Genomic DNA, 12,346 nt, shown 5'->3' with positions numbered 1-12,346 from the left:
AGTGCTCACCAAACATCTAGAAAAATTATTTGAGGGCTCTAGTTTCCAAAATGGGGTGACTTGTGGGGGAGCTCCATTGTTTAGGCACCTCAGGGGGTCTTCAAACCCGACATGGCGTCCGCTAATGAGTGCAGCTAATTTTGCACTCAAAAATTCAATTGGCGCTCCTTGCCTTCCGAGCACTGCCGTGTGTCCAAACATTTGATTTCCACCACATATGAGGTATCTGCGTACTCAGGAGAAAATGCACAATACATTTTATGGTGCATTTTTTCCTGTTACCCTTGTGAAAAAAAAAAGCTACCTAGTTGAAGCAACCGTTTTGTGGTAAAAAAATTTTTTTTCTTTTCACGGCTCAACGCTATAAACTTCTGTGAAGCCCCCAGGGGTTCAAACTGCTCACCAAACATCTAGAAAAATGATTTGAGGGCTCTAGTTTCCAAAATGGGGTCACTTGTGGGGGAGCTCCATTGGTTAGGCACCTCAGGGGGTCTTCAAACCCGACATGGCGTCCGCTAATGAGTGCAGCTAATTTTGCGTTCAAAAATTCAAATGGCGCTCCTTCCCTTCCGAGCTCTGCCGTGCGCCCAAACAATTGATTTTTACCACATATGGGGTATCAGCGTACTCAGGAGAACATGCACAATAAATTGTAGAGAGAGTACTGTGGAAAAAAGAAGCGCAATAGGGTCTTACCCGAGTAATATCAGGGTTATACAGGTAAATCACACTCACCAGAAAGAGTTGTGAGAGTCACAACTACTATATGGGCATAGAATCCAGGCCACAGGCAGCAGCACCCAAAATGGCTGATAACAGAGAATAATGAAGTAGGGCTTGCAAAGCCGCGCCAGTGACTTGGTTTTTATCATAATTTCGGTTTTATATCATATATATGTTTGCACTATGTGATGTCCACTGGTTTGTGCATTTTTTTGTATTTTTTCCCGCCGATTTTTTTAAGAAAGAGGTTGGGTTCTGACGTCATCTTGACAGAATATATATAGATCTTGCAGCCCTCGTGTTTTAGCAGATTTGATGTACTTTTTTCCTGTGTGTCCTGAGGAAGGGAGCTGAGACTCCGGAAATGCGTCGACCTGAAGATGAAATAAAGGAACATTAATTCTCCATTGTCAGAGTGGTCACTGGCGCGGCTTTGCAAGCCCTACTTCATTATTCTCTGTTAATAAATTGTAGAGTGTACTTTCTCTTTTCTCCCTTGTAAAAATGAAAATTTTATGGCTAAAGTAACATTTTTGTGTTAAAAAGTAAAATTTTCATTTTTTCCTTCCACATTGCTTTGGTTCCTGTGAAGCACCTAAAGGGTTAATAAACTTATTGGATGTGGTTTTGAGCAGTGTGAGGGGTGCAGTTTTTAGAATGGGGTCACGTTTGGGTATTTTCTGTCACCTAGGCCTCTCAAAGTCACCTCAAATGTAATGTGGTCCCTAAAAAAAATTATTTTGTAAATTTTGTTGGAAAAATGAGAAATTGCTGATGACCTTTGACCCGTTCTAACTTCCTAACGAAAAAATAATTTGTTTCGAAAATTGCGCTGATGTAAAGTAGACAAGTGGGAAATGTTATTTAGTAACTATTTTGTGTGACATCTCTCAGATTTATGGGCATAAATTTTCAAAGTTTGAAAATTGCGAAATTTTCAAAATTTTCGCAAAATTTCCTAAATTTTCACAAATAAACGCAAAAAATATCGGCCTAAATTTACCACTGACATGAAGTACAATATGTCACGAAAAAACAATCTCAGAATCGCCAGGATCCGTTGAAGCGTTCCAGAGTTATAACCTGTCAAAGTGACACTGGTCAGAATTGCAAAAAATGGCCCGGTCATTAGGGTGTTTTAGTGGCCGGGGGTGAAGGGGTTAAGCAAGATTTGTTTTTCTTGCTAATAAGCAAGACTTATAGCTCAATAAATAACGTACGGTCTTTCTAAAATATAATATTGTGACCAAGTACCACATCCTCATCAGAGACCTCATCCAGAAATTGTATCTTTTATACCAGTTAGAACAGACTGCCAGGACCCCAACAAATCCTCCCCCTCCCCTTTAAGAGACACCACGACACAATTTTTCTTTGAAAACAAAACTTTTTATTTAACTTTTTCTTTGGAGAGTCAAAGGAAAACAATGCTCTCATCTTTTGGGATAAAATTATGGTCACAGCTCTCCAAAACAGGCGTTAAACCAGCCAAATATACCAGGGGTTTAGGTAAAGTACCGCCACTCGGCCGTCCGGTGCGGGTGTTTCACCTCCATTTCTCCTTAATTCCGACCCCTTCCGCTGCTGTGACTTGATAATACCAAACAACCGAAAAAACTCACATCTCCTTTCAACAAAAAACCTTAAAAAGAGGGGAGGGTGGGCGGGAAACTGGTCCGGGTCCTCAGAGAGAGTGGCCAGGAAAAACTCCCTTGATCCTGTGCAGCAAGCTGCAGAGGGAGGAACCAATGACGCTTCAGTGGGAGGAGTGACAAAGTCGAGAGGTCTCTTAAAGGGGGATCACCTATTTTTACAGGAGGGGGCCAGCAGTCAGGGGGCAGCATCCACATTCGGGCTGCAGTGCCCCACAGACTGCCAGGACCCCAACAAATCCTCCCCCTCCCCTTTAAGAGACACCACGACACAATTTTTCTTTGAAAACAAAACTTTTTATTTAACTTTTTCTTTGGAGAGTCAAAGGAAAACAATGCTCTCATCTTTTGGGATAAAATTATGGTCACAGCTCTCCAAAACAGGCGGTAAACCAGCCAAATATACCAGGGGTTTAGGTAAAGTACCGCCACTCGGCCGTCCGGTGCGGGTGTTTCACCTCCATTTCTCCTTAATTCCGACCCCTTCCGCCAAGGAGCAGCAAATCAACGAGCTGCGACCCCACCCACCATGGACTGGAGCGCTTGCACGACACCCTCACGGATTCCTGCCAAGAACAACTCCTGACCACTATCATTCAGATGCACTCCATCCGCACGCAGGTAAGCCGTATTATCACCCTCCAGCTGGTGATGGCGGACGACCACCCCGTTTTTGAACCGTATAAATTTTGAGATGCGCTGATTCAGCGTACGCCGGGTTCGTTCCATGGCGAAACCTTCCTTAGCGCCATGCCAAACAAGCCGCGGAATCACCTCGGACCAAACCAGCTTCATTTGAGGGAAGAAACAGGGGAATTTGTCCATATCAGACCGCATAAGGGTCAGTAACTCAGCCAACGGAAACGAAACCAGGTCGTTACCCCCGGCGTGTATCACCAAAACCACTGGGGAGGAGACCATCCTTGCTATCGTGACCACGTCTGGTAAAACTTGCGGCCAGGACAGGCCCCTGATACCTCTCCAGTTTACGTCGGTGTCAAGTAATCCCAAGGACCGGCCACCAGGTCGGGAGTCCGCTCTCAGAGCCGCCCAGTACACAAACGAATGACCTAGGATCCACACACTCGGACGGCTTGTATCTGAAAAGAAAACAATGTCAAACCACAGACAAAAACAGATGAACAGGTACCTTCACCCTTGCAATGCTCCCGCTAACCACATCCCGCAAGAGCGACTCATGAGCTCCCAAACCACACCGGCGTGCTCCAGTTACACCACCTAATCCAAGACGAAGGCCTGCTCTGCAGTGCCTGCGTTTAAGACCAGCTCAGGGCGAATGTATCTCATGAAGCACCTGGAACGCCATCTTCCAACCCGCTGGATTTCCGAATCTTGCATACCTGCCCGTGAAGCCTCCGTGGCAGCCCCGATATGGAAAGAATGAGTCCCGAATTCAGACGCTGGCAGGCCAAGATGGATCAGAATGCGCCGCAAAAAATTTAAAAACTGCCCCGCTAATAGGGGGGAACCGTCCTCATGTGTGAAAAATTGCGGCCCATCGGTTCTGATCGCTAGAAAAGACCTAACAAGAGCTCCAGGGCACACTGGGCCTGGGATAGAAAACAGGGGAAACCATGTTCCACTGCTTTCCTGATCCGTCTTAGATTTACGCAAGCGTACTCGCAACCCGTCGCCACATACTAAAACATCGTCCCGTCGTAAGCCACCAATGTCTCCCCGTGCCTTCGGTACAAGTTCCCCGACCCGAAGGGCCCCGAAAAATGCAGTTCCAAAAGCCGCAGCAAACAGAGTGAATTCGTATGAAGAATTACACAAAACCTTTGCCCCATTGATTAATTCAGCCAACAGTTGAAAAGAGATGGGCCTTCTACGATCAATCCTAATGTCACTTCTCCTCCAGCCCTTCAGGACTTGGTGCACTAAAAAGGACTTTGTAACATCTGGCCAGTTCCTGAGTTTAAAGTTAAACGCTATGCCCGATAGCCGGTTACGTGTAACCGCCCCGGATGCCCGCCGGTTGTGCAGGGACACCAAATACCTCAGTGTAAGCTGTAATAAAGTGTCGCCCGAAGGCGCACCAGAAATTTCCCCCACCGACTCGCACCAATCGTTCCATGCCTTACCATAGGCCCTCCAAGTCGACGGGGCCACTGAGGAATGGATCATCGGAATCAGCTGAGCGGGACATCCCACATCCCTGCTGGGCACACCAAACCTTGAACCTCCGCTGATGGATGCAACTCCCGGAATCTCTGAAATTGAAAACGCGACAGGGCGTCCGCCATGTTATTTTTGCAACCAGGAACATGCTTCGCTTTAAAACAAACGTTTATTGATAAGCATTTTAAAACTAAGAAACTGATCAGGCTGATGACTGGGGGGGAAGAGGCGGACAAGTGGTTGATGGCATGCACCACGCTGGCATTATCGCACCAAAATATGATCCGCTTATTCCTCAACGCCTCCCCCCAAATTTCGACCGCGACCGCTATAGGGAAAAGTTCAAGCAGGGTAAGGTTCCCGGTCCACGCCCACTGTACCCAGGTTTCCGGCCATTTTTCCGCACACCACTGAGTGCCAAAAATGACCCCGAATCCAACGGCTCCTGCAGCGTCCGAAAAAAGCTCTACCTCCGAGTTTGTCCGGTCCGCCTCTTGAAAGCAAGTGCGGCCGTTGTATGTGCTCAAAAAGTTTTGCCACACAAACAAGTCGTTCTTAAGGGATGTTGTTATTCGAATTCGATGGTGTGGAAGCCGTACCCCACAAGTAGCCAATGACAGGCGCCTGGAAAAAATCCTGCCCATGGGCATGACCTTGCAGGCAAAATTGAGTGAACCCAATAGTGACTGCATTTGTAACAAGGTGACTTTTCCCACTGAAATGACCGCCGAAATAAGGTCAAGCAGGCCTCGGATTTTTTCCGGGGGAAGCCTGAACTCCATAGCTTCGGTGTCAATGATTATACCCAGGAAAGACAAGACCGTGACAGGGCCAATGGTTTTTTCTTTTGAAAGAGGGACACCAAACCGTCCCATCAGGGACTGAAAACAGTCCAATACGGATTGGCACAACGGAGAGGCGGCGGGGCCGACGAATAAGAAATCGTCCAAATAGTGAGTTATCCCCTCGGAACCTGTCTCCCGGCGGGCAACCCATTCTAAAAAAGAGCTGAACATTTCAAAATACTGGCAAGAAATGGAACAACCCATGGGGAGACAGGTGTCGAAATAATACTCACCGTCCAGCATTGCACCCAGCAGGTGATGACAGTCCGGATGTACCGGCAAGAGGCGGAAGGCCGACTCTATGTCGGATTTTGCTAAGAGAGCACCCCTACCAGCAAGCCTGACCAATTCAACTGCCCTATCGAAAGACACATAATGAACCGACGAGTCTTCCTCAGGTATACCGTCATTCACCGATCTACCCTTGGGATAGGACAGGTGGTGAATGAGCCGGAATTGTCCATGTTCCTTTTTGGGAACCACCCCCAAGGGTGACACCCGCAGGTTACTGAAAGGTGGGGCCTTAAACGGACCTTGAAAACGCCCTAAGGCCACTTCCTTAACCAGTTTGGAACGGATGACTTCCGGGTTTTCCCTTGCTGATTTCAAATTGGGGGATGATGAGGGGAGCCTAGAAAAAAGGAAAGGTATGAAAAAACCGAACGAAAAACCGAATCTGATTTGGGCTGCAGCCCTTCTATTGGGGTACCTGCTTAGCCACGGCTCCATCATGGTGACGCTCACTGGGGTCACGGTGTTCCTGAGTCCCGGGTTTAGCCCCGTGGGCTTTTTGAGCGGGCTTGTTGCATTTGGAGGCAGTGTGAGGCCCCCCGCACACCGAGCACTCGTGCTTGTACTTGCACAGGGTGTGGTATTTACAGAATCCGTCGTTAAATAACCAACATGTTCCCGGGCGGCGGACGGCCACCGCGCCCGTGTGAGATCCGGGCACGGCAGCCCCCCCGGGAAAAGGCTGTATAACCCTCTGCGCCATCATCAGGCGGAGCCAAGAGTCAGTGGCCTTGACTCCCCAACCCAGGTGGGGCTGAAGGTCCAAACGGCGACGGAAGTCCTCATCGTACTTCCACCACGCCGAACCTCCATGGGCCTTGTACGAGCTGTAGATGCTGTCCATGTAAATAAACAATTCTGAGCACCTTTCCGGGTGCCGTTGACCCATAACACATCCCAGAACGGCGAACGCCTGCAACCATTTATTTACTGTCTTGGCGACCTTAGGCTTACGGTCATAAAACTTCTCGCCCGGCCGCCGTTCCCGATCAACCGAATGCTGGTCTGTCGATATTAATGACCAGATGTCGACGTAACTGTTGGCCCAAATCAACTCTTTCACCTGCACTTCAAGGTGGGAACCCAAGGGAGGGACCCCACAAAAAAGACCACCTTTGTAGAGGTCCGGACCAGGAGGGGTTACTTTTGACCCCTCTGGCACCTGTAACAATTTGGGGTTCACGAATATTTTTTGAACCTGAGCCGGGTCCCTAGGCGCAGCCCCGGTAGACCCAACCCCACTCCAGACCCCCACGTAAGGGTACTCACCGTGCGTCGAAGAAATTGTGTTTCCCATATCCTGGAACTGGTCCACGGATGTTGGACCCACATCGCCACGCTGCACAGTTGTAGCGGTTGGTGTTCTCCTTCTTCTGCGTGACCTCTCTGGGGATTCGTCTGAGGAAGAGGGGGAGCGCCAGCGCGAGGACCTGGAACGCCGACTACGCCGCCTAGACCTAGATCTGCCACGGCGACGGCTGCTGATACGTCGCCTGCTGCGCCTACGCGTGCGCTGCTCGTCAGATGATGATGATGATGAGGAAGCATGCCCACGTTGGCTGCCCGCACCACCCGCAATAGCCGTGGCCGGGGTCCCAGCACGTGACCGTGATATGTTCTGATACCCTCCGCTAATCACCCCCGCCCTCATCTGTAGGAGGCTATTCTGCAGGCCAAGTGGTGAACTGGCCCCCTCCCCCCTTACATAGGGAGCCAGTTGGTGAGGTACAATTACACTGGGAGGATTAAGCTGTGAGACTAAACCAGTGCCTAGTGGGGCAATAAGTAAAGGCTGGCTCAACTGTGATGGTGGCGGTGTGTGATCAGGTGGGGGCCACAGGACCAACTGTCCATCCACCTGTGGAATATTTATGGGCCCGTTTCCCCCCTCCCTTTGGGCTAGAGGTGCCGGCTCAAGCGGTGCTCTCATATCAGCAGAAGCACCGCTGGAACCAGAGGAACTCTGGCATGTATTATTTCCTCCCATTGCAACTAAGGGGAGGACGTTTGGAGCAATGCTGCTCAGGGCAATCGGATGGAAATCGGCTCCCCTTAACCCCGTGCAGCTGCCTGCTGCTTGTAACGAGGGGCCGCCGGCCTGCGCTGTCTCCCTGTCCCCTGGAGCGTCCCTCACAATGGCGCCGGCAGCCGAGCTAAGGATGGTGGGCGGGGGTAAGCGCTGGGAGCGCGAAGAGCTTTTCTTCGCGCTCCTTTTTGAATTCTGTGGCGGGCTCAAGCGGGCCGGCGGGCGGGTATGTCTCTTAGACCTCCGCTCGCTGGCACCGCTCGCTTGAACCTCGGCAGAGAGGAAGCTGCCCACAGGTAACAGCCCTGTGAGCCATCCGCTCCCCTCCCTGCCGATGCGCTCTCTCACCGCATCCATGAGCGGGTCCATCATACCGGCAGTCCAAACTGGTCCGGGTCCTCAGAGAGAGTGGCCAGGAAAAACTCCCTTGATCCTGTGCAGCAAGCTGCAGAGGGAGGAACCAATGACGCTTCAGTGGGAGGAGTGACAAAGTCGAGAGGTCTCTTAAAGGGGGATCACCTATTTTTACAGGAGGGGGCCAGCAGTCAGGGGGCAGCATCCACATTCGGGCTGCAGTGCCCCACATTGGGGTTTTTTTTCTAGGCCCTGATTGGAGAAGTTTGTGCTTTTTACAGAATACTATAACTTATGCTGTTTTTACTTTGGCTTTAAAAAAAGAAATACAGATGCAGAATATGACCAAGTCTGCACAGTGTAAATGTTTGCTGAGGCTACAGTATTCTGAGCTCCGTCGCCAGCTGTTTCCTAGGGTGGACACATCAGGAAGAAGTCAAACTCTGCCCTTGTGCAATACCCAGTTTTCTGTTCATGAGTTTGCAGTGAAACATAGGCTTGTTGTTTGGTAGCTTAAGATCACACAATGCAGATTATAACAGTATGTTGCATTTATTATATAAAGCCAAAACCAGGAGTGAATCCTAAACACAGAAAATTTACAATGGAAAGAGTTATCCTTTTCTTTTTTGGAGCATACAAAAATATATTTTTTTATTGAATAACATAACATGCAGTGGCGTTACTAGAGTTTGATGGGCCCCGATGCAAAGTTTGGACCTGGGACCCCCACATACTCCGACATCGGGGTACGGGATATTGACGCCGACACTTGGCTCTTTACCTCAGCACCCAGATTTCCCATGATCTGAAATCCCTCTTTCTATCAGCACCCAGCTTCCTATGTTCTGATACCCATCTTTCCCTCAGCACAAAACTTTCCCATCTCGTGCTTATATCTCTTGTATCTTTGTCCCCCTTGTATATAGTTCTCTAAATACAATAATGGCCCCCCCATATCATTCCATATGGTATAAATGGTCCTACATAACCCTTCATATATTAGAATGCACTCCCATAGTCCTCCATGTATTATAATGTATTTCCCATAGTCCTTCATTTATAAAGTAGTCCTCACAGCCCTCCAATTATAATAATGAAACTCCCATAGTCCTCCAAGTATTATAATTCACCCCATATTTCTCCATATATTATAATGCACCCCATAGTCCTCCATATATTATACTGGACCCCATAGTCCTCCATATATTATACTGCACCACATAGTCCTCCATATATTATACTGCACTACATAGTCCTCCATATATTATAATGCAGCCCTCATAGTCTTGCATATTATAATGCAGCCCCATAGTCCATGTATAAGGTAGCCCCCATAGTCCTCCATATATTATAATGGAGCCCCTATAGTCCTAAATGTATTATAATGCAGCCCCATAGACCTTCAAATTGTATTATGCAGCCCATAGTCATCCATGTATAATGCACCCCTATAGTCATGTATAAGGTGTTCTTCATGTTGTATTATGCAGCCCCATAGAGCGAGGGTCATGTATAAGGGGACTCATAGAGCTCCATGTATAATGCACCCCTATAGTCATGTATAAAGTGTTCTTCATGTTGTATTATGCAGCCCCATAGACCTCCATGTATAATACACCCTTATAGGCCCCTGGCCACTATGTACTCACTGATTAAAAAAAACCCAAACCAACGGTCAGCCTCCTCGCATCATGCACCCTGCGCTCTGCAGTCTCCGCACAGCAGTCGCACTGTAGTGACGTCACCGTGCTCTGCTGCACTGAGACGTCGAGTGCAGGCACAGAGGGAGAATGATGAAGCATGGAGCGGAGTGCTCTGCTCCAGCCTTAATCATTGCTGTGTACAATGATGGGTGAGGGCCCGTGAGCAAGGGGGGACCCGGTATTGCCCCTGGCACTGGGTTCCCCTGACTCACAAGCCCTATAGTGGCAATGTGGTCTGCCACAGAACAGTGCAGCTCCTCTCTCAAGGAGCTTCTCTGCAGGGCGGGCAACGGGCCGCTAAACCTTCCAGGCCCGGTCGCAATGTCAACCTCTGCAACCGCGGTCATTACGACCTGCATTTATGTGAAGACCTCACACTGTGTTTGTGCCTGCATTCATGTGACACTTTGCTCAGTATTTTGTATACGAGAGTTGAAAAAAGTCAATTAAGACGGCTGTTTCTCTAATCTATAGCGACCCTGGACTCTGCTGTCACCTCAGGTGACCACGGATCAAAACTCTTCCTTCTACGGGACGGCAAGAATTACATTCAATGCATATATTATGAAATTGTAAGTAATTCACTACTTTATTCTTTACATATTTTTTTTAGGTTTGAGTGTAAAATAAATCTCTCGATTGCACTGTAGTTGAGTCACAAATAATTTTCAGCTGACTATGATGGGCCAGCGATTACCAGTTATTTATTGCTTGGTAACAGTTATACACCTATGTTTATTTACTTACAATATACCTTTTTTATGGTTTTTAAGATCTCTGATTGCAGTCATATGAGAGTGAGGGGTACTTTGCACGCTGCGACATTGCAAGCCGATGCTGCGATGCCGAGCGCGATAGTCCCCGCCCCCGTCGCAGCTGCGATATCCTTGTGATAGCTGCCGTAGAGAACATTATCGCTACGGCAGCTTCACATGGACTCACCTGTTCTGGGACGTCGCTCTAGCCGGCGACCCGCCTCCTTATTGAGGGGGCGGATCGTACGGCGTCAGTGCGACGTCACACGGCAGGCGGCCAATAGGAGCGGAAGGGCGGAGATGAGCGGGATGTAAACATCCCGCCCACCTTCTCCCTTCTGCATATCCTACGGAAGCCGCGGTGACGCCGGTAGGAGATGTTCCTCGCTCCTGCGGCTTCACACACAGCGATGTGTGCTGCCGCAGGAGCGAGTAACAACATCGAACCATAGCGTCAGCGTAATTATGGATTACGCCGACACTACACCGATGATATGATTACGACGCTTTTGCGCTCGTTAATCGTATCATCTAGGCTTTACACACTACGATGTCGCCTGCGATGCCGGATGTGCGTCACTTTCAATTTGACCCCACCGACATCGCACCTGCGATGTCGTAGTGTGCAAAGTACCCCTAACTTTAAGTCTAATTCCAGTGAGTAAAAGTCTGTCCTGGTGATGTGATAGGCGCACTGGTTCGTTCCAGTACAGTTATTGCAGTTGTCTTTTAAAGGGAACCAACCAGCAGGATTTTTGTATTTAAAGTAATGCCAGTGCTATACTGGCACTAGATTGCTGAATCCAGGCATAGTTTTGTTCAGAGATTGGATGTTTTATTTCAGAAATATGTGCAAGTAAAGTAACTTCTATTTGATTGACAGGTGCAACAGGAAGGGAATATTTCAGTCAGATCTTGCTATCTATTCCCGCCCCGTCTGCTACAATATCGTCTGCTGCAGCTAATCGGTAAGATCAGCTGTTCTCCAGTCCTATTGTGACCGCGCGCACTCCCGCGGTCACAACAAGATCTGAAGTAGCGAGGGCACATGCGCCGCCCTCTTAGGCACAAGACTAGGTAATGCGGGCTTCAGAAACATGGCATCGGAGATAAGCGCTATGCGCAGGCGCCAACTCCGACGCCGTGTTACTGAATAGAAACATTTGCATAGAGCCAGAGATAGGGAGGAATAGGCGGCGGGTGGGGGGAATCCATGTGCATAACCCACCCGGATATTATCAGCAGAGGTGCAACTGTCAGTCAAAAAGATGATGAATTTTTAAACTTCACAAACTTGGATTTCACAGCCTAAACATCCGAGCTGCCCATGTACAGCCTGTGCCTGATACTGCCAGTCCTGCACTGGCTGCGCCTTATATACCACAATCCTGATGTTTGGTTCCCTTTAATGCGCCAAGCTGCATGTGTCCATCATATAAATACCTATTTTCCATCCAAAGAGATAATTTGTAATCGGGAGGGAGAAGAGACTGCCAACCAGATTACCAGCAGCTCAAATCATTCATGAAAAACGAGAGGACAAAGAGTTAAATGCTGAGACAGAATTCATTTATTGAAGTGAAAAATACAATAAAGTACAATCATGCATGAGAACATGAGAAATAAGAATAGGAGGAGGGATCAGGCATTAATTATTTTATTATTTAATAAAAGGTTAAATTTATATATATTTAATAAAATTAAAATAAATATATACAAAACATTAAATAGAAAAATAATAAGACAAAAGAGGGGAAAACTAATTTCCCATAGCATCTTATATTTAAACCCGATCCTGGTAGTTGAAACATAAAGGCATATTATTCATAAACTGTATTTTTGTAACTTTCTT

At 48.0% G+C, this 12,346-nt stretch overlaps 1 protein-coding gene across 1 annotated transcript in view; it reads left to right on the top strand.

Moving 5' to 3' along the window:
* The window catches only part of SPATA22 (spermatogenesis associated 22), a 53,498-nt gene that overhangs the window by 28,131 nt on the left and 13,021 nt on the right, over window positions 1-12,346 (top strand). Inside the window, exon 6 of the mRNA XM_075333141.1 lies at window positions 10,214-10,311. Within this exon, the coding sequence (XP_075189256.1) occupies window positions 10,214-10,311 (98 nt within the window). The remainder of the gene's footprint in view (window positions 1-10,213; window positions 10,312-12,346) is intronic.

This window comes from Anomaloglossus baeobatrachus, chromosome 2, assembly GCF_048569485.1.
Source record: "Anomaloglossus baeobatrachus isolate aAnoBae1 chromosome 2, aAnoBae1.hap1, whole genome shotgun sequence".
NCBI lineage: Eukaryota > Metazoa > Chordata > Amphibia > Anura > Aromobatidae > Anomaloglossus > Anomaloglossus baeobatrachus.
Note: the sequence above shows the minus strand (reverse complement) of the source record. Positions and strands in the feature narration are given on the sequence as shown.